The sequence below is a fragment of the Numida meleagris genome, chromosome 13 (genome assembly GCF_002078875.1).
Source record: "Numida meleagris isolate 19003 breed g44 Domestic line chromosome 13, NumMel1.0, whole genome shotgun sequence".
In the NCBI taxonomy this organism is placed as follows: domain Eukaryota; kingdom Metazoa; phylum Chordata; class Aves; order Galliformes; family Numididae; genus Numida; species Numida meleagris.
Window position 1 is genome coordinate 4505476 of NC_034421.1, and position 22785 is coordinate 4528260.

The following is a 22785-nucleotide window of genomic DNA, read 5'->3' on the forward strand; positions in this document are numbered from 1 at the left end:
GCTGTAAACCATGAAGTATGTGTCTATAGAAACAGACACGTATTAAAACATTTATTGAAGAATACAAGTTCTGGGGCAAATAACAGGCTCGGTCTTGCCAGCTGTTTCTCCCGCTTGCAGTGCTCCCTCTCTCTGCCCAGACCACCTGCTTTGAGCATTAGTCCTTGGTTACACAACACAGTGTATTTGTCTTCCCTGTTCGAGCAGTCCTCTCACTAACGCTAACCCAAAGAATGTCTAGAATAAACCAGAAAGTGTTTGGTTAAATAAATACATAGCCTTCTGGTATATAAACTGCAGTAAATTGTGCTGTTATTTATTTTCAAATCAGTGTTTGAGCGTGGAACATACAAATTACAAACTAATATTCCAAGCAGATAAAATGTATACCTCAAGTTCCTTCTGGTCAAAAGGCTTGAGGAGATGTTGGGGAATAAGTTCATTAAAACCTTTCTGCAGAGCCAAGAACTGTGCTTCTATGCCTCTCATAAATCGCCAGTTTACATACAACCTGGGGGAAGGAAAAAAAGTCAGGGTGACAAGCTGGATAAGACTGGGCTTTTTAGAGCAAGGGTAGAAAAAGCTCATTTTACAGAGGAACTAGATCTAAAAGACATTTTGTTGTGTGAAAGAAGTGATTATTAATTCCTTTTGCTATCAACAGTTAATTATTATACCATTAACAGACGACACAAAGTACAATTCATAACATCATCTTCCCAGGCTTTACAAGGGTACATTGCATGGAAATACGTGATTTATGACTCAGGTATTTCCCTCTGAAATACCCATTTCATCAGTTTCACTATATGAAATAAAGCAGTGTGTTCACTACCTTCTTTCCACTACATTTGCAGGATCTGCATTTGTTCTGTAATACCTGACATATTCTTTCTTGTTCTCTTCTGTCACTGGAATGTTCCTGCCGTTGGGTTTGAGTTCGTGCTGTAAAATCCGCCCAAAAGCATTGTGTTCCACACAGAAAGTATGGTCCAGAACCGGGGTGATATCGTTCTCTCTAACAAATGAAAGATGGAAGGTAAACTTTGTATTTCTGGTCACTCGCAGCGGCGATGCTGGCAGTTTGTTATTTGAACACATAGTCTTCAGGACAAACCTAGTAACTATCCACCTGCATTTCACACCACCAGAGGAATGCTGCCACAATCACTACTTTCTGTACAGCATAATGCTTGCTGAGGAGCCCAATCAGAGGTGTCATCCTCACTGTTACAATTTTAGTAGTACTCGGGATAATGACTAAATAATTAAACCCTACACACACACACACAGACACAACAATAACCCAGTTTGCTGTCATGTACTGAGTGCAGCATAGAAGAAATCACAATTATTTTCAATAACATACCAATAAATTTAAACATAAATTTAAAACAGCCTTTATGAAAAAGAGACAATGCAAAGCAATGCTAAAGAATCCCAAAGCTACACCTAACGATGATGGATTTCGTTCTAAACTGTACATGTACAGAGTTCAAATTATTTCAATTTATTTCCTAATTAAAATTGTTTTTTTTTAAATCAAAGTTTAATCAAATCCACATTTTCTTGTGACCAAAGGTTGTACTTTCAAACTCAGTACAGAGTTCTGAGGATTTCGATACCCTGGTATTCTATCACACTCGTGCAACACTGAATTTAGAACCTAATTTACTACAAGGAGGGCTAACACAGTTTACATGAGAATTTTTTTCCTCAAATACCTTGAGCTTTTTGACACAGAAATTGTTACTCTGTAATTTCGTACTGACCTCCCCCATTACAATTTTCTCCCCCATTCTATTTTCTGTAAAGCACTATCTTCTCCACAGCAAGACAACTGATAAATACAATACTTACAGAATCCAGACTAAACTTTTGTGTAGTTCTGGGTCAACAGATTCCAGATCAGAGAGCTGAATGGGTTTCCCCAGGAGCTGTTTATAAAAGGGAACTGTGAACCCTCCATTGATATAGTGTCCATGGAACACAGCCAAACCCATTATCCGACCAACAAAATGGAAATAAGACAAATGGTCCTGCAGGGAGAAAGGAGAGAATCAGCACAAAGACAACCTAACACTGACATCTCGTGGCTACTTAAGTGTAAGTCACCTGCAACCCTCTGGGCAAAATGAACCACAATTTTTCCTCATAACATAGCCAAGAAGAGAAGCATTTAATGATTAAGCATATTAAACAAGTCTCCACACTGTACTTAATAAATTGTATACAAGTACTTTAGACCTTGCAAACAGAATTGCTGCTCCGTTTAGGGTTTACATCAATGCAAGTCCTCCAATAATAGGGAATAAAACACCCAAACAACACAGCACCTTATTGAGGAAATGTAAGCAAGGCTTACAAGCCCCTACAGTTATGGAGCAAATACTGCTTAGGATGCAGTGTTTGCACAATCACCTGCATTTAAAACAAAGAGTACTTTTACCTATCTCAGAATCAACATGCATTCCAGCCAGTACCTAGGAGTCTCAAATAACAGCCAAAAGAATTCAGATACTTATCAAAGGAGAACTCCTCTCTCATGTTTTTTCATTTCTGTGCAAACCCTGCTCCTCTGTACTATAGCAATATAGGACTTGTTAACACATTTTTACCCCACTTCACCGCCTATGTTCTTGTCATAAAAAAATCAGCTGTAACAATAAACTGCAAGGGACAATCTCTTGAAGTACACATATTGCTGAGAAGTCAATACTTACAGGATTGATAGAGGAGTCTGGATTGATTTGCAGCATGTAAATATTATCTGTAGAGTACTGGAAGAGTCCATAGTACGGATTCAGCATTTCATGGCACAGTAAATACAACCATTCTCTGCCAAAATAGTGTTGTTTTAGAAGAATGCAACTTCCACTTAAATTTTAGACAACACAGTTATTCTGAATCATCAACATAGTTGTCAGTTTCTTATTTCAAATTAAATCCTGTACTGCTTTCCACTTGCAGACCAAAAAGGTGTGCTTAGAAACCTATAAAGTGCCTTTTTCAACTCACAGGAAGCCTGGTTTTAATTTATAAGTAGTGAAGAAATTTACGTCAATTAGCAGAGCTAGTAAGGCATGAGACAACGCCATCTCATTCCTCACCCATTCCCTACACATTGTCAGAGACATACTTAAACCCATCAAGTCTGAACAAGATTCACTGAAAAACACACACACAAAAACAAAAACAATTTTACAGCCAGAAAGCATCAGACAAAACTGAAATCTCACCTTGCTACTCCTCCATAATCCAGGCCTTCCTCGCCTCGAAATTTTACCATAAGCCTCTTTTTCAAATCCTTTGGCCTCATCTTCATTATCTGACGGTAGGATTCCTGTACATGTGTGTATATATATATATAATTTTTTTTTAACAAGTTAGACATTTTACTTCTTTTCTATAATTAGCCCTACTAAGAAGCATTAGTATAATACACAGATTTTTACTCAGCTACAGAAAACATTCTGTTAAAGGGCTAATCTAAAGCACATTCCAATGACAACGCTAATATTCGTTGGTATAAAGTCCACAAAATGCTTAATTCCCATTTGCAACACAAAGGTACTTAAAAAGTAATCCAATCTAAGAATAGCAGAATTCCCAATTAGAGTTACCTTTTCCATGCCTACATACACAAATGGTAACAACAAGCAGATGCCATTCCTTTTAAGTTTTCAACTGCTGTCACTTCTAAACGAAAAAGAATGCTCAAATTTGTCAGCAAAATCCATGTAAAGTTTACATAATCCAGCTTTCCTCATGTAAGGTGAAAGAGTTTCAGCAACTAAAAATTTGTATTGGCAAAAGAACTCCAAACTACTCAGAATTTCTTCTTATAAATGTCCAAGTCAAAATATGAAACTAAAGGAATGTTTTTAATTTAATCAGAGTTCTCATAACTCATATGATACCACTGGATTCACCACTTCTCTCATTAAACCGACTTGATGTAAGAAAAGATCAGTTTTATTTAACTCGAGTGACAGAAGTTGATACTAGCAGTAAAGAGTCAGTCAAATACCTCAAATATTTCCTCTCTGGATACTTCAATTCGGCAGTGACCTGCCTGCGGTTGCTGAAGGGAGAGCTCATGTCTAAGAACTTTCAGCTTTTGCACCAAGTCTCTTTCGTATCTCTGTGCAGGCAACTCCTCACCCTCTTCCAGGGACCCCTCATTTGGAGCTGGCAGAGGCTGCTGGCTGGGCTCTTTTAGCTGGCATTGATGGCTTTGAAAGAAAAGTAAAATACTTATTCCGGAAGCATTACAACAAGGAAAATGTAAAAACAATACTGTTAAGAACTGATTAAACTTTTTTATTTTTAATGGCAATACGCTGCAGAAGGCACTGTGTTACTGTGCAGCAAGATCACTGAATGCTGACTGAACAGTAAATAAAAACTTTCTGGTATTTCTCCCATATGGAGACAACTTCCAAGAGCATAACATGAAAAGAGATCTCTAACAAAACAATAGCTTTATAAATGGAACCATCTAACAATTGCAATGAAATTTTTTTTCCAGCTCCACCCAAAGTAAGGCTGACAGAGTAGAAAAGAACTACCTCTACAGTTATAGGAAGAGAAATATGTACTTGTCCCAAATAGATGAAGCTTCAAGCATTCAGCTATGCTCATCGCTCATGCCTTTATTTGGGTTGAGGATCCATTTTATTTTTTAGACCAAGAGATTCTGCAGAAGGCTTCAAGCACAAGCAAACTGGATCCAATAAAAATTCTGAACTCAGGCATGATACACACAATCAGGCTTTTTCCAGGGTCAGTTCTGCAACAGTGCAGCTGCTTTTGCATGATGCAGAGCTTGAATTTATTAAATCCTGCTAAACCTGAGCTGGCTGTGCACAGCACCAAGCGACCAGCCTCCAGCTGGGTTTATATTCCTGCTGTCTGGAGCTCAAGGGAGCACAAAGTCAGCTCAGGTCTAACAAAAGCTAGCACAGAACTAGAACCACTAAGCCAGAGAGACATGAGCAGAGCGCTGTGGAACTGCCTGGCAGATCCTCTACCCCACACCCCAGCATTTCTAGAACTGCATATTTCCTCCAACACAACTTGGTGCAGTTTTGTCAAACCAACTTAAAAGATTAGCATCGTGCAGAAATATGCAAGCCCTCCCTGGGGACTGCAAAGCATAAGAAAAACATTTTTGTAGCGTCTTTGCACGAAGGTTAGACAAAACCAGGGCTGACAACTAATATTCAGACCCTGATTAGATCCACACAGAAATCCACCTCCTTGCATCTGTTGTCTAATATCATTACACAGTTGTGTTTTTTTTTTCAGCCCCTCATGACTCCCAGACTGTAGTTAAAATTGCACAGAAATAAATGGTTTAAGAATCCAAACTTGAGATGAATTCTTTATGCAAGCTTCTTACTTCATGATGTGATGTAGTCGTGGATCTGTGAATTGTGTGGTTCTGTTGTTATGATCTACAAAATATATTCTTCCTGAAACAGTACTTCTAACTTCCCAACCTGGAGGCAGAGGTCCTAGTTCATCACAATTCACACTGTTAAGGTCTCTAAGGAGAAAAGTAAATAAAATTAAAGCACTCCGGAAGAGAAGGTGGAACCAGCTACATTCAGGGGATGGGGAGGGGGAGTGAATTTGGTTCTCCATGATTCCAGGCTTCGAAAGTCTTAGGAAAGAAGCACACGACAGCTATTTTAATGTTGCCTTTTCAGAATCCTCAATCTAAGCAGTGCAACTTTGTAATCTGTCTTTGCAAGTCTTTGAAAGTAACAAAGCTGCGTGGCTTAAAAGTAACTCAAACATGCAACATCATCATTTAGGCAGAGCTGCAAAAGGAGAGAGAGACCTTTTCTGCAGCAAAAATTTCACAGAAAAAAAGATCCTCTTAACACTAACGTGATCTATGTGCAGAAAACCTAAAAATTAAAGGCCTCTAAACCACCCACTGCCTCTAAATAATCAATCGGTTAAGAAGCCAAGACAGCCAAACAGTAAGATCACTTAAAAAGGAAAATTCACCTCTTTAATTAGCAAGGTTAGAAACTTCAGTATGAGAAATCATTCACTGTAAGGCTTCACTGACACATTCACCCCTTTCATTCCTGATAGCTTTAAGGTGTCATTCTTTGCAAGCACAGCTAAAGGCAATCACTCACTTTCGGGTAGCACAACAGCATTTAAATCCAACACACAGGATGTATTTACAACTTGAGAATTTAAAATGTTTCAAAGCTACCTCATACAGTAAAATACCAAGAATGGCAAGAAAAGGAAGGAAGGAAACCTGAAGACCATAGTTTTGACAGAAAAGCTGTTAAGTGAGGTATTCTCTAGACAGTTGGCATGGATTTATCTATTATGCAGGGTTGAAGACATCACTATAGACTTCCTTACCTAAATCTAACAACCTAACATCAGCATAAGGGTATGAGAGGCTTTAGAAAAGGTAGAACACTTTGTACATCAAAGGCTTCATTACTGTCAAGGGATGATATATGCCAGCATGGGGTACACAGGGAGACAGACAAGCCTTTGTTAGGCTCCTTAAAAGAAGATTATAGTTGTAACCATTTGTTTCAATCAGCTGTGCATCTGAAAGTACTTTAGAGATCTGATTACATCAAGTTTTAACCTACATCTGTGCTAAATGCCAAGGTTACGTTTTTGCACTGTAACTTGGTGGTAAAGAGAAGCCATCTCTACCTAAAGTAAGAGAAGTGACTGTGACTCACCAGACACTGTTGTGCCTGGTCCCAAAAACCTGGCTAAAATTTGTAGTGAAAAGAAGCAGTCACTTTCATTAAGTAAACCAGGATCAATGGAAGAAGAAACAAGGCTTTGGGCATTCAAGCCTGACTTGAGTGACATGAAGAATGAGCACTGTCATTTCTTCTTCCAACTACACCAGCTAATCTAACATCAGCTACTTTATCTCTCTCTAAACCTCATTTTTTCATATCCTCCCATATACTGTGGTTATAACAACACTTTTGCCTACACTACTGTATATAATCTTTCTAATATCCTGTGTCACAGTGGTCTGTTATACAATGAACACAGCATCTGAAGAGTTACAAACGTGCTTTACTACAGAGCTGGGTGTGCAGGCAGCCCAGTGAAACAGCCCAGACTCAGAGCTCCTCAAGGAAGACAGACAGACCTTAGTCACAAAGACCTGGATTAACTGCAGGTTAAGTTTTAAAGAGGCTTTACTAAATTAATCATGTGGAGGATTCGAATTTCCTAGCTGCAAATCATTGGTCTGAAGCATGAAAATCCCAACACTACTTCAAGTTTAAAGATAACAAGTAATCTCTGCTTCAGTCGTACAAGAATGGGCACTATTATAGCAGAAGTTACAAATTCAATACTCAGGAAGCAATGGCTTCAGGGAAGTAGTCACCTTTTTATTTAATGTGTAGTCCAAACTGTTTTTGAACAAAAAAAAAATTTGATTCAGAAATCCAACTTTACAAAAAAAAAAAAAAGAAGTCACATTGACATTTTTGGAAGAATTTGTCAAATGGTAATTCCTGAAGGACTACACGCTTTTCTTCACTTGTTTTACATGGTTCACTAGTAGATAACTCTCAAAAAGTCATCCTTAGTGTATGGCAAAAAGCTAACTGGAGAGATCCCAAATCATCCCTCTGCTCATATCTCTCCCTTTAAATGTAGACAGTCCACTTTATAGATTTTTATTCTTCAAGATTTCATTGATTTTTGTTCTAAAAGATTCAGCTTACATCTGCACACACACAGAATCCCAGCCTGCAGCCTTGAGTTTGTAACTATAAATACATACCTTGGTATCCTAGGGTCATGCCATGTGCTAACTCCAGTCTGCGTGTGCAAAAAATAAACCTGTCCCTGTACCGTTGTTCTTTGTTCTGTGAAAATGGATGAAAGATTGCTGTAAGGCACAAATCTAAAAAAAGCAACCTGAATAAACAGTTGGTTTGAAGCCGTTCGTGTACATTGTCTTTCTGTCAGAGCTAGGAGAAAGTTCTTGAGCCATCCCACCTGATCTCTCGCAGCACGGACTACTCTGCCCTTAAACACAGTCCTCACAAGTTTACCTGACTACACAGTTCAACAATCCTTTTCAAACTCAAAAATCCAGCATGTTTCAGTTAGTATTTTTATTTTTAGATCTTGAGACATCTCAAACCCCCAAACTGGATTTCTTTCCTCCTAGATTTGGCGTGCTCTTTTCCAAGCTTTAAATTCTCCTTAATCTTATCCTTCCTAATCTTCTGTACTACTGGCTTCTTTGCTTTTATATTTTCCTGATCTTTTCTCAAATGTGGGCTCAAACCTACACGATATGCCAAGGGGGAAGGAAAAAATAGCATTACTGCTCTAGTTTAAAGTGCTCTTTACATTCGTTCTCCCTAGATACAATGCCAAGATTAGCAGTGAATTTTCTGTAACAGCATCATACCACAAACTCATGTTTAATTTACCATCAACCCCTCAGTGTATCCTGGAGTAGACAACTGCTAATTAGACAATCTCAAACTTGCAGCTGCACTGCTCAGTTCCTTTTCCAAAATGCAGACCATTAGATGCTGATGGATACTGCATGTCCTAACAGGTAAACCACATCTATATGGTAAAACAGGAGAATTTTCCTCTGAAGTCTTTTGAAAACTTACATGTAATGGGTCTGGAAAATTCTTACCATAGCCTTCAGGCAGGTCAGGAGACTGGTGACCATGCGGTCTGTTCTGGGGTGTCTGTACATGACCTCTGACTTCAGGAGTCCGAAGTCGCTGTGCCTGAAGCCTCTGATCTTGACTGGGGGACTCTACAAAGCGACAATTGCCTCCACCAGCAGCCCCCGTAGTGTCTGTGTAGGGTGCTGGTTCTTCCATAAAACAGCTCAGTGGCCTCCCCGGTCCGGAATCTTCATAAACCGTTCTGAAAATGGGGAAACTTCAAGAGTTTCCATCACAGAAGTGAATGCAGAAATAACTGTTCTTCTCTCTCTCTCCGTTACTTCAAGTAACTTTCCACCCAAGATACGCCACTTTCTTATGCAGTTTATACACCAAATTTCTTAGCTAAAGAGAAGTGCCAGAAGCACTGGTAACAAGAAATATCAAGTCCTAGTCAGTTTAGTTTATCTTCTTCCAAGCAAGCATTCAGCTACAGCTTTACTACCTGCTATGTATTCCCAGAGAAGATAATAGTCATTATATTCTTTCCACGTATAAGCTTATTTTTCTAAGCAAGTGTAAAGAAAGGAATCCTTACCCTTCATTCTCCAAAAGCCCTCTGCAGTCTACTACAGAACCTCCGGTGCCTATTCTGTCCCGTGTCTGTAAACTGACTGAAATAAAAACCAAACACAAGTTAGTAACAAAAGAACAATCGTTCCCTAAACAACAAGAGAAACCAGACAACCCACACTTACACAGGGTAAGATACTGAGGAACACTAAAACCACGCCGCACATATGAGAGCACACCACTCACCCTGACTCCTTCTATAACCCTAACACACGACTGATTTTTTAAAAAGGGTGAAAAGGTATCAGAGGCATCACATCATCAAAACTGAAGCTCAGTCTATTTCTGTAAGTATCAAATGTCAGGCCCCACATCTGCATTTCATGAGGATTCAGGAAGGCTTGCTGGGAGGAAATTGCTCACCACTAGATGTCATCATTACAGTGAGAATTTGGATTTTGTTAAACAGATGGATGTATGTCTGTTGAAAAGTTTGGGTTTGGGGCAGGGCAGGAGGAGGCAGAGAAATGTGGTGACATGGGTTAAGTTAGCGTAAAATCAGCATTGCCAAGAAGTGAAAAACTGTTGAAATAGTCAAAAATGAAGGATAGTATTAAAACAGCGATTTGTAAAATTTCTTTTACCTTCTTTAGGTCCCTCTTATCCAGGTAACATTCTGTTTGCCTGCCATCTTGGTCCAAATGTGATTAGTTTTACAGTAACATTCACCCTTCCAGAGCTGCATTAGCAACCTTGCCAAATGCACGCCCTCTTTTTAATATTGTTTGCCATTATTAAACAAGAGAAAATAAACTCGTTTGTAGGAGTACAACAAAACAATTCATGTTATGTAACCTAATCCCATTAAAACCTGAAGAAACAACACAGAAAAGGCGCTGAGCAATGACTATGGGTTTCTTTTTCAATACATCATTTGCTCTCATAGTGTATCTATCTAAGAAGATAAATGTTTAACCAAAGAGTATTCTTACCCACTATTTGGCCTCGTACGGCATCGGTATCCGTGGGATTTAGTTTGCATAGATCCAAACGCTGGTCTGCAAACAAGAATTGGAAACATCAACAAAACTCTGAGGGCTGGGAGAGAACACTACTCACTACTCAGACACAAGGCACTGAAGGTTCTTGGCTGTGCCAGGTAGGAACTGCTCTTACATCCAGTATCTTTTAGCCTGCTGATGGCATTGGAGAGGAGTCGGACACACCCCAGGAAGCCAGCTCCCTGTTTCTTGTGGATTTTTTTATGGTTCCATACACTGATGGTTATGGAATCTGTCTTCCCAACATATCTAGAAAAAATACATATCAGAAGAGTAATTTGGAAAAAAATACCGCTTTACTCCACAGCATTTCTGCAGTACAATTTCTGATACATTGGAGTACATTGGTCATGCTCCTTTATTATAAATACAGAAGTGCTTAAGCCTGGAATGGCATTATTAATGAATTACTGCGCTACGATTTTACACAGCGCATTAAATTGATATTGCTGCAGCACAAGTTAACCACAGACAGCCTCATTAAAACCCAAGCATCAAATTAATTGGTGTAGAAAACTTTTAAAAAAATTATATTTCTAATATTTTGAAGGAAAGGAATCACTACAAGGACGATCCGTTGTAAAAGCTGAACTGCACTGCTCCAGTAGAGCTCACTCCAAGCAGTGGTGCTCCCAACCTAACGCACAGATGTTTCCAAATTCAAACACCCAGAAGCAACAGAAGCAATCCTTCATCAGCAGGCAGTTTTTTGTTATTGCAAAAATTAGCCCTCCTCAGCAAATGTGATTCTTCTTGGTAACACAAGGTGAAGCACCAGTGGCAATTCTTGTAGTTCATTTATCAGATAAATTTCTGGGAAATACATATATATGTATACACTCACACATATGTTTACTTAGGACTTGATGAACAACTCACAGATCATAATGCTGGTTCCATTTGGGGTCCAACGTGTTCTTCACAGTGTCAGTTGAGTGGCACTGACCTGACCCATCAACAACTACTTTTGCAAACGGGTCAGGAAGTCCTGGGGAAGGGAAAAGGAGCTGTTAAACTTAACACTTTTTGTTTGGTTTCTTCCAAGGTAACGACTTCATGAAGTCCTGCATGTTTTCTCACCTCAAGAAAGGAAAGGTGCCATTATCTCCAAACCGAAAATAGAGAAAGGAGTTTCTAATTAAAGAACAAGGTACTTCTGCCCTGCACATTTATATCTGCCATAAATAGTAAAATAATTTAGGAAACAGGTTAAACATGCTTAATTTAACAGTGCCTAAATGGTCCGTGCATACTTGTAAGTAGGCATTTTTATTCCATCCTTAACATAACATTGAGACTGCAGCTCTGGGATACTTCACTTGCACCCTTGGCGTGTTTTGCAAGTACTTCCATAAGAGATGGATGCCATTGGTAACCCATGCAAGGAACTGTAAGTAGCAACTTGTTTGCAGTCTCATCAGCCAGACTTTCAACAAGAATTTGAGAGTTCTTGGTCTTTCCAACACTAGAGGCTGCATCACCCAAATACAGATTAGGGTAACTTGTGTTTGTGTAGTAATGCAATGCTACTGCAAGCATGGAACCACAGAACAAGAGCCAGGACACTCATGCACAATCTACAGATAAACCTGATTAATTAAGAGCAGAAAGTTATACAATTAAGGCATACTTACTGAAGAAATCTTTCTTTGCAAGATTCTTGGCACATAATACTGCAAAACAAAATATCAGATAAAGAAATCTTAAAAACAAAGCCTTACAGCAATCATACCCCTTACAATACTACCTGATCTTAATTCATAAAAGAAACCCATATATTAAATACAAGCATCATTTTCTTTACCTGTGATTGGAACGTGCACTTTGCTGGTTTGTTCTGTTGTTGCAGGTTTACTGAATGTCTCTGTGTCAAAGCCTCCTTGTTTTCTATGCTGCATGCTTACGTGCTTAAACAAGATTTTGCTGCAGTTGTTTCACTCATTTTACAATGGGGACTAGGCAGGTTTTGGACCAAGAATGGTTCTGGGGCTCCTGGAGGTGACCTCTGCACCAGGTCCTATCAGACACCATGCGACCTCCTGCTCCTTGGGGCATTAGTAAAGCCAGCTCCTGGAGGTGTTGCTCTAACAGCCTCAGCACCTCACCAACACAGAAAGGTTTTGTGATGAACATCCCATGACTTCAAAATAGTCATACTGGGCAAAAAGCAAGCATCAAGATTTTTTCCTTTGTAAGGTCCACAATTGAGACATCATTTCCCTCTCTCCAATTCCACTCAATAATAGAGTGGTTTAAGCAAAAATTAGATCAGGAAACTTGCGTCAATCTCCATTTCTGTTAGGTCTATTACCAGCTACAAGTCTAAAATCTGCTGTTTAGTAAGGGCTGCTCAGCACGGCCACAATAACTCAAGTTGCTCAGTATCCATTAAACTCTTATAACAGGTCAGAGAAAGGAACTACGGAGCCAAACATTAAAATACAAGAGCTCTGATTTACCTAACACCAGGACAAAAAGAGAACCAAGAAAGGCATTTATAAGACCCAGCCTTTGAGGGTGTCTCTTCTCCACCAAATTCTATCCTTCAGCATCAGAATGAACGCTCAGAAAAAACTCAGATGCTCATTTCCTCCAGCACAGACGCTTCTCATCTGTCTGGTCCCGCACTTCCAGTCGCCCTGGGAGCATTTACACACGCTAGCTCTATGCTGGGCACAGTGAAGATGTGGATAAATACATATTTCTTTTGCACTTCTGCTGGAATCCCCCAGCAATGACCCATCAGCTCAAACATCTAGCAGAATAAAAACTGCCTCACCTCACAAGTCAAACCAACAGACCAGAGCCATCCCAGTTTAACACAGATGTTCACAGAAAAAAAAAAAACACACAAATCCTTTGGTTTTGTTAATAATTAAAGCGGCCACTACATGAAACTATTTTTAGACCGGATTAAAAATTATGTGTTTCTGAGACTGGTAAACTGCATATTCAGGGAAAGCTCCTTTTGAGCATTTTAACAACCGGCCGAAAAGGAGAAGTCTGCAGGACCATGGCAATTCAGTTTGAAATAGAACAGGATGACAGAGTCAGTCTGCTGCTGTTCTATGGAAGCATGGCAGGGCAAAGCTTAATTTCCTCTTCCCGACGTGGGTGCTTTAGAGGAACAAATACCAGAAGAGCAGGCAACGAGTACAGGTAGAATCAGAACCGGAATGTTCTAGCACTCGCCAAAATGAATTTTAAAGTTCCTGTGAGCAGTGGAGCTTTTCCTTTTTTAAATCAAATAACTCATACCACTTTCCATTCCCAATTCTAAGAATATGTTATTAAGTTGGACAAGTATGCCATCTGTAACAATCTGCATACTGTCTGACTATATAATTATCACATTTATTCTACATTTCAGGTGTGCTTTCTAGAGCTCACTAGCAGCCGGAGCTTCTAAAGCTGTTACTGAAGAACTGTATTTTTCAGTTCATTCTTTCCTCTCTGCCACAGGCTTTCAGTCTACAGCAGAGGAGCATGGCTGCCAATTTTCCAGTTGCAGCCTGTGAAACCCTCAATTTTAGGTTGCAAAATGCATTATTCTTTCTAGTAAGAACACTGGCACAACAGCTAGTAGCAGGAAAACTTTTATGGAGCAACCTCGAGGAGCAGGTTGCCCGAGAGGGACCTTTGACTTTGCTCCACTATGTGCAAATGAAACTCACTAGGGCAAAAATATTTTCAAGTGCCCTATCAATTCAAAGCTATAAATTTCTAAATTCCAGTAAAGAAACAAGTGACAAAAGCCAGCACTGGGTCACCTGGACAGGAAAGCACATCAGCAGTGGGCACACAGACCCCCCAGTCCACGAAGCTGAGCCTGATTTGCTTCTTAAATGCATATCCTCCAACAGGACCCCACTGAGACCGCCCCGGGATCTGACTGCTGCCACGTCAGACTGAAAGCCCTGAACTCAGGTGGGTTTACCTACCAAGGCCTAAAAAGTTATGAATGTCACCCCTGCACGGCAGGTGGCTGCCCACAGACGAGGTGCAGGAAAAGGGATGGATGCCGATCTGCAAAGCGCCCGCTCTGCTCAGGCTTTGCACAAAACCCAGCACCCAGCCTTTGCAAAGCGCTTTTCCTTTCTTTCAAACAAGGCTTGTGGCTTGGCAGCAGGAGAAATCTGCTCGCATTTGTTGCAAAGTTACAAAAGGCACTAATTCTCCTGTCTCGATCATTTGCATTCTGCCTTCTGAAAGCCAACCGACTTGTTCCAGCTTGACACGCTATTTGTTTATGCTGCACTCCGGATTGCTACGCAGCACTCAAGAACTTCTTTTTATACTGCTTCAGTGTTGCTTGGGATCTACAACGTCGTTACATCCCAATTATAATATTTATAAAGGGATGGGAATGTTTTTTTAAGCACCTGACATTACTGAGATAATTTCAAAGGCCAAATTAGTCAGCTGGGTGAAGTATTAACGTGAAAGCATATTTGGCAGGAGGTGAAGAAAGGACGAGGCTTAGACACAGTCAGGATTCACCCCGGGGATTCAGCGCAGCCCAGCGGAGCTGAGTGGTTCTGTGCCAGCTCCTGGTTGTTCACCCGCTCCCAGAGCAGAAGTGAATCATCTGTGGGAGCTGCAGCAGGTGTAGGAAGGCAAGCACAGTGCGGCTCTGCTGCCTGCACTGAGCCAGGCTGAGCATTGCATCAGAAAGCTGCTGCTTTCACCAGCAAGCGGCCTCTGTAGCGTGACCGGCCTTCCTGGGAAGGAGGAGAGCCCCGGGGAGGAACCATTCAGATGTCCCCAAGTAAACAGAGCCACCTGCAAATCTGCTCGGGTGCTAAGTTCCTCCTCCCCAGCTGTGCTCAAAGGATAGCTGCTGCTCTGCAGGGCAGTCTTCCACACTGCTGTCTCTGCACAGGCAGTGCATTTACTCACATGAAACATACCCTTCCCTCAGCATAGCGCTAAGCTGCTGTAATTGTTTTCAACTCTATAAAATCAGGTAGATGAGTTTTGCAACACGCAAAGATTCAGTAGACACCAGTCTGCACCAATGCAAAGGAGCACCTGCGTTAGGGACTGCATTTACTCACACTTTGTTCCGTGCTCTGAGTTAAAGGTAAGCAGCTCCTTGCTCAAACGAAGGCTTTTTAGACGTGGCTACAACCTCAGCTGGCAGCAGCATTCAGCTGAGCACTCCAGTCAATCTGGAAGGCAAGGCCAACCAGCAGCACGTCCGCACCTTTCTTGGGAAAGGGGGAAGGTCACGCTGAGGGATGCTGGCAAATAAACTTCTCAGCCATCTCTGGCCTTCCCTTTGATATTCCAGGTTAATCATTTGTGCTTGTGCAAACACGCCGCTAGATTCCAGGATATATTCATTTTACTTTCTGACAGAAGGTAAACACAAGGCCAGCGGGCTAATGACGTAGAAAGGACTTTACTTAATATTTACTTCTGAGCAGGCCATCTTTAATCATGGAGATAGGTAGCATAAGCATTAAAAGCACCACAAGTTCTTGGACTCTCCCATCCTGAAAAAGTCTGCAGAGAACTGCACAGGAAAATAATGGGCTTCAAGTATAGAAAATCCTCCTAAAACGAACAAACATGCTCACACAAAAAAGAGAAAGCGCAAGCATCAGCTACTGACCACAGGCTGCTCTAACAGCCCAAAGCACCACGGCCCACAGTCAAAACCTTTGCTGGATCTGTGATGGGAAATCACTTCCCATTCAAACACAATTTGTGTGCAAAGTGCTCGGAATGCCACGAGCCGCCCCCCCAAAGCTCCTTTAAGCAGGACTCTGCTTATCGTTCCTCTTCTGTGCACACAACCTTAAATGAGACTTTGCTGCAGATAAACGTCTGTTTTTATTTCTACTACTAGGCAACCCGTGAAGGTTTTTAAGTGCTTTGTTTTTTTAAGGCTGACAATCATTTATGTTCGATGGGGTACAAGAGCAAGTTTAATGGAAAGGGAAAGACGGCTAAAGGCAGCGAGTGTGTCAAAATGTGGTTTCTTTGCAGCAAACCACATCACTGAACTGAAAGATACCATTTTATTCACAACACAAAGCTTAAACTGTCACCACAAAGGCCAAGGTTTCTATTCCAGTCCTCTTCTTGTTTGCTTTAAGAATACTTCTAGTCTTCCCCTGTCTGCTTCAGACTGCAACGCATTAATCCACAGACTGCTTTAACTTTACAGTAAGCGAATCTCTGTTGTGCTTAACGCAGAAAAGAAACCAAACTGAAGTCTTGCATTTGCCAAAGAAACCAATTATCTGTACTAAACTAATTTTACACGTGTATCCATTGACGTGTACACCGAGTGGCCTTCATGAATGCATCCAGTGCCGTGGTGCCAACCAGACCCGCAGTCCTCCACCAACCAGCCCAGGATCCTCAGACTTCAGGGCTGCCACACATCACAGCCCAGCATTTGAAGACTGCCTGTACTCAAGCTGAAACCAAACTTGACTACCAGATTAAAGCAATGCTTCATTAGAAAACCTCAGTTCTCAAAAGAGTTGCTGGATTTGATGCATGAAGGCTTTTTGTGGCCCTTTTGTGTAGGCTGCAGTGAGAATCAAAGCCTCTTTTCAAGGCATGCTTTCCTCGTGGGCTGGAACTTGGCTTCATGCATCCAGTTGCAAACAGTAGACAACTTTGAAGAGCTCTTCAAAAAACCACACACCCAGAAAAAGCCATTTTTATTAGTCCATTAACATGTCATTAAAGTGTCTACTTTGCCAAGAATCAGAATTCCATCCTACCTAAGCATAAAAATGTCGTGCATGAGAAAGAGTCCTCACAGCGCAAACAACAGCAAGTTGACAAAACCCAACAGTTTCATCTCCAAGATTCCTAAAAATTACTCAAATTGAAAAAATCCTCCTGGGCACTGACCGGCCGTAGGTCTTCACATCTTGCATGTATACAGCAGCAGGTCTGATTAATGCTCCATAAAGTAAATGATTAAAAAAAACCAACAGTGCAGGACTATTGGAAGATGAAACCCCATTAAATTCCCAGTTAACCAAGACTGCACGCAACACAACCAGTAAAGCAAGTTTTAGGATGAACGGAGATACAAACCTTGGAGAAACACTAAGAGTTATGGAATTAGCTGGAGAACTTTGCAGGGATTAAATAAAAAGAAGAGATCAATAGGAAGCTGAATTAACGCCGATGCTGAATCAGAGAAAGGCACACAAATTAGACAAGTAGAAATAAGCATATCCAATTATCTCCCATACTAACTCTTCTTTCTCCTCTTTCCCCTTTGTTCACCCATAACAAATGCCTGATACAAAGGCTAGCTCCCAGATTACATTTTTCATTAAATCCTATTACTACTTCAGTTTTCTTACGAGATTGCCGTGCCTTCCTCTAGTGCAGGCCAAGAACTTTCTCATACTCTCTACACAGTCTCCTATGTTCTACTCAGACGTAAAACCCAAGTAATCCCAACCACTGTGGTGTTTGGTACAGTCGTCCTCAACCCAGCCCCAGTTCCGAAGCAGAGGCCACTCAAGGAATTTCTGGGGCAAATTCCAGCTACAATGAATTCCCACCTCTCACCCAAACTAGTTCCAGGGCTTTTTCGTTGCTGTTGTTGAGGGCAAACCTCTCAAAGTGACTTTGGCACCTTTAGCTCACCATTTGTCTTGCCCCTACAGTGATTCCTTAGTTGGAGGGAACACAACTGGGGCAAGAACAAGACAGTGATTCTGCCATCAAGAAGTACCCTTGCAGCACGGGCTTCCTTCACATCCTTGGACCTTTTCCTTGCGGACCATCTAGCACCACATTCAGAGCACAACCACGTTCTTTGCGAACTGGAAGTAAGAGGTAAGTTAGCTACTGCTACCTCCATGTTACAGCAGCTGGAAGACCCATTCTCAAAGAGAGCCATTCTCAAAAGACACCCAAATGATCGCTGATAAACCAGAGAAAACATTATCAGAACATTAAGTTCTATATAACTACTCTATGGTTTTCAAAACTCAGTCCTCTACCGCCAAGACTTATCAAACTCAGTCAAGTTTTCGCTTTGCTAAAGTGTCCACAAACGGTCTCCCAGCTCCCTGAAAACAGTCCATATGCTCAGGCTTCAGCTACAGTGTCAGCTTCTGCGTACACTTGCAAGAAACAGATGTACCTGGAAAGAACAAGTATTTTTTGTTAAAATAACATTGAATTTGCCCCGAGATCAGAAGATTATTCCGTCTCTTAGCTGACAGCTAAATAAAACAATTCAAATGACAAAATTCCTACTGGAACTACAAAACAGCATTTTACATTTACTCCACTCTCGATCGTGCAAGTTGTAGTTACTGGGAACAACACAGTTCTGCATTTCTTCCCTTCTACATCTCGGGTCTCCAACCACACGCACTTGAATAATTTTTGTTTTCAAGCAAAGAGTATTTATCAAGACAGGCTTATCTGCACGGCTTGCACATACTTGTGCTCACATTTTGAAACAGACACCAACAGGCGTTGTGCAAGATCATTGCTCTGAAGTTGAAAGCTTGCCACAAAGCTATGTGGCTCCATTTTCTTAAATTACATTTAAATAAAAACTGTGTTGAAGTCTTAATACTTCGCTTTTATAGCTACCCAAGTGCTGAAAAAGCATCTGGAAAAAAATTCCTAAAGCATGAAAAACATGTTCCTCCACCCACATGCACTCATAACTCAGATTCCAAACCGAATTTTACTAAGATGGCCAAAAATATTTTGCACTTTTAACACTTGGAGTTTTCAAAGCACCTTTTTCAAAGCCATGCAAGTACCTAAGAGAGCTGAGCACTCAACCAGAACTGCTCACAACAGGTAGAGCTGGGGACCAAGCTCGAAGCAGCCCTGGTCCCGTGCCCTCGGTAAACAACAGGTCTGTTCTAGAAAGGCTGGCCAAGTCTTCACAAATACAGAATTGTTCCTCTGGAAAGCACCGGATGAACAACAGTGAATTATGAATCAAATACAAGAGAAAAACCAACAACCAAACACTCTGGAAATAAGTCCAAAACTATGCTGGTTTTCACTCCTGCCTGGGCCGAAATTACCTTTAACTGGTTGACACTCCTTTATGAGAACGAGAGCCCTGTGCAGCACAGTCTACTGATAAGTCATCATTTAATTTAGGTGTGTTTAATTTAATTTCTCTGATCTCCATTTTCCTAAGTTAAGTGCATGAAGTGTTAAACACTATATTTTCATTATCAAATAGAAGCTTGCAAGGACTCTCCCATGCAGCTGATCACTTGCTTACTAATTCAGTACATGAAAGTCTTTTCCAATAAGCATTCCGCACACTATAAAACACAGAAATTTAGATCTCCCTCTTTCCAGATATTCTCTGTGGGGCTACCCATGCCATTAGCACAACTATATTTTTTATGAGCAGTTTGTAAGACTCCAGTTACAAGTACATTTATATACTATTAGCAGCTTTTTTTCCTCCCACAAAACACCATCCAATTAATGGACTTGGAGTTTTTACAAGACATTCATTTCCTAAGTCCGATAGGAAAAGCAGCACAACTGCTCTCTGCTGCTTTATTAAGGAGGAAAAAGCATAAAACAAAAGACCAAAACCAGAAGTAACACATTTGAGGATGTTTACCATGTGTCTAAAATTAGCCAAGGGACCAAGCAACCATACCAATTAAAACAGATCCAGCCTTGGGGTTCTGGATTAATGATACGTGCCAAACCTGGGTCAGCTGTTACACCTGAGGCTATGGGGAACAAGGATGGCTGCATTTTCTAGCCTAGCATCACCTCCAGCTCTCTCCCCATACACACTGTTCTGCTTCAAAATATCTTCCTGTTGTGCAGGAGGAAGAAAAAAGCGTGCCCTTCCACTGCAGAACCTGTGACAGCAGGAAGCACTGTACTGGAAACCTACAGCCAAGAGCCATTTCAACAGAAACAGCAAACTTTCAACCTAAAACACGTTCTCTGTCTCCAAAGAACGGCTGGTATTTACAGTGCCTCATACACAGGTAGTGTTAATACTTCAGCATAACAATTTGAACGTGAAACACTACTCTATGGGAGGAAAAACGAACACAATTTCATGCATACTTAATTTTAAAGCTGAGATTTGTTTTTGCAGACAGAGCCAATATTGAGCGTTTTTGATATCTTACAGCAATTAAGGTACAAAATCAACTTGACGGGAACCAAATTTTCCAATTAGGTTATTTTTATAAACAGCACAAAATCCACGTCTGGTTCTCATCAAACACTAAGTAGATTGCTTACAAGCAATGACATTGTTATTTCCAAAATGAATGGTGTTAAGTCATGTGTAAGTTGTAAACTACATAAACTATTAGTCATGTAGGCTCAAATGGATCAGAACAATTTTAGTTAATGCAGATGGAAACCTGTGTGAAAGCTAAACCTGCGAGTTGGGCTCTCATCAGAGCAGCACTGCTCACGTGCGTATGGAACTAAAGCTGCACAGGGCACTCAGGAAAGGCCGCTGGAAAAAGAGCTGCTGTGGTGACCCAGGACACGGCCAACGTTGAAATTAATGGCCAGCAAAACGAACAGCAACAAAAAGAATCTTTAAAAGCATTGAAAATAAGAAACAACACATTCTGCCAGCTATTTTTTAGAACTTTTAAGTCTCAAACACGACCATCACGGTTAAACTACTCAAGAATCCACATTTCTTCATTCTTTCTGAAACAGCAGAGTGAAGAATTTCCAGTATAGAGTTTTGGCAGAGAAATAAGTTTAGCCTACATAATAGATACATACTTGGTATACCAAAAGAACAAACCCCGGGAAAAACTATGCAGCGGCCTTAGGCTGCTTTTCTACAACTCAAGCTCATTTTGTATTTCTTCAATAACTCTTGCAATGAGCAGTTCCTAGAAATCTTCTGCAAAGAGCAGCCCCTACCGAGCGCTGCTCCAAGCATTGCTGCACCTTCGGAAACTGTTAGCAGAACAAATTCTGAGCAATACTGGATGACTCTTCAGCAGAGATGGTCAACATCCCAATTTTTTTTTTTTTTTTTTTTTTTTGGTAAGGAAATGAAAAGCATTCTTTCTATTTACACCAAGAGAGGCACTGGCACAGTGTCACTGCTTTAAAACCAGACACCTCAGGTAACAAACAACTTACACATTTTCTATAACTTCGAACGCATACAGTTGCTTTCCATGCTCACATTTTAACTGAGGCACGCTGAGTGCTTTTGGCATGTTTGGAAAGAAAGATAAAAAGTCTCAAGCCTTATGTAAAGCTTCTCAAAGCCACAGGCCCCGCCTCCAAAGAAACCCCTTCGTGCTCTTGCAGCTTCGCCTTCCTTATTCACAGATCTGCTGTTGGTTTTGCGGTAAGCACGATAACAACCAGATGAGACGGAGGAGCACTTTCTGAACAGACCCAAGAGTGAGCTCAGATTTAAAACCAGGACGCTGAAAGTCAATATTCAGTGAAGAGTTAACAGCGTGCAAAGGCCCCGAGCAATGAGTTCATTTTGTTCTTGGGCTACTTAGCAAAGGGACAGCCAAAAACTGAACCAGCTGGAACTCATTCAGAAGAACTTCTTTCTTCCTGTGGCTCCCCGGGCTGTAGTTATCAACCTGAGGATAGCAAGCATGCGGATCATCAAGATCGAGCTGGAGCTCGAAAGAAGTGGCACGGCCTAATGGCCCGTGATAAATGATGTTTTGATCCTAACTTGAACCTTGGTATTGGGTTATAAACCATCCTCGTGTCTTGTGGGAAAAAAACTGGAGGATTTGCCCAAGATAGATAGAATTCAAGCATTCTGCTGACTTCTCTCTCTGATGATAACCTCATTACCAGCTCTTGTACGTGTACAGTGAGCAGTTCTAACCTCAATTCTTTTGCTGGATTTCAGATGCTGTCAATACAAACCAAACAACATAGAGCACTGAAGTGGGAAGACTGCATTTGTTTTAAAGCACTCCGTTGAGAAAAGCTATTACTGCAAAAAAAAACAAACCACACACACCAGATTAGTTCAAAATACCACTTAGATACTTTGCTGTAGGAAATCTATACTAGAAAAATGAAGTGAGCACTTTTACTCATTACACATAACTGACACCGTGTGCCATGAACCAAGCAGGCATCCCACGAGCCCCACGCAACGCCCTGCCAGCCCCTTCCACAGCCAAGCCATGCACAGGGGATCACCTTCCAGCCCCTCTCTTTGCTTCATTAACAGCTCACACTCAAATCACACCCATCAAGCCTCAGAGGATTAAAGAGGCACATGCAAAAACCTAGGAAAAAGTTATCAAACGTCCAGGTAAGATTTCCAAGTAATTGAAGCTGATTATTTAAGTGCTTAGTTACAAGAAAGGAAAAGTAACTCCAGTAACTTGAACACAAGTGAAAATAAAGGTGCAAAGTTTAAGTTCAGGAAAAGGAAGGAAACATTTTGTTTGCTCAAGTTAAATTCTTGGCATTGCTTCTGATTTTGAAGAAAGTAAATTGGCTGTTTTAGAATATTGGTATTA

At 40.9% G+C, this 22785-nt stretch overlaps 1 protein-coding gene across 5 annotated transcripts in view; it reads right to left on the reverse strand.

The window, feature by feature from the left end:
• SMURF1 (SMAD specific E3 ubiquitin protein ligase 1) overlaps positions 1–22785 on the reverse strand; it is a 43443-nt gene that overhangs the window by 6600 nt on the left and 14058 nt on the right. For 2 of the 5 annotated variants that reach the window (XM_021411482.1, XM_021411481.1), the window contains exons 2-15: positions 11932–11970; positions 11177–11285; positions 10413–10546; positions 10229–10294; positions 9262–9337; positions 8687–8925; positions 7808–7892; positions 5405–5551; positions 4031–4235; positions 3240–3343; positions 2724–2838; positions 1861–2039; positions 881–1018; positions 391–511 (exon numbers count right to left, since the gene is read on the reverse strand). In XM_021411482.1, coding sequence (XP_021267157.1) covers positions 391–511; positions 881–1018; positions 1861–2039; positions 2724–2838; positions 3240–3343; positions 4031–4235; positions 5405–5551; positions 7808–7892; positions 8687–8925; positions 9262–9337; positions 10229–10294; positions 10413–10546; positions 11177–11285; positions 11932–11970 — 1757 coding nt within the window. Of the gene's footprint in view, positions 1–390; positions 512–880; positions 1019–1860; positions 2040–2723; positions 2839–3239; positions 3344–4030; positions 4236–5404; positions 5552–7807; positions 7893–8686; positions 8941–9261; positions 9338–10228; positions 10295–10412; positions 10547–11176; positions 11286–11931; positions 11971–12101; positions 12397–22785 lie in introns of those variants that run through there. The other 3 variants (XM_021411480.1, XM_021411479.1, XM_021411483.1) reach the window with 2 other exon arrangements.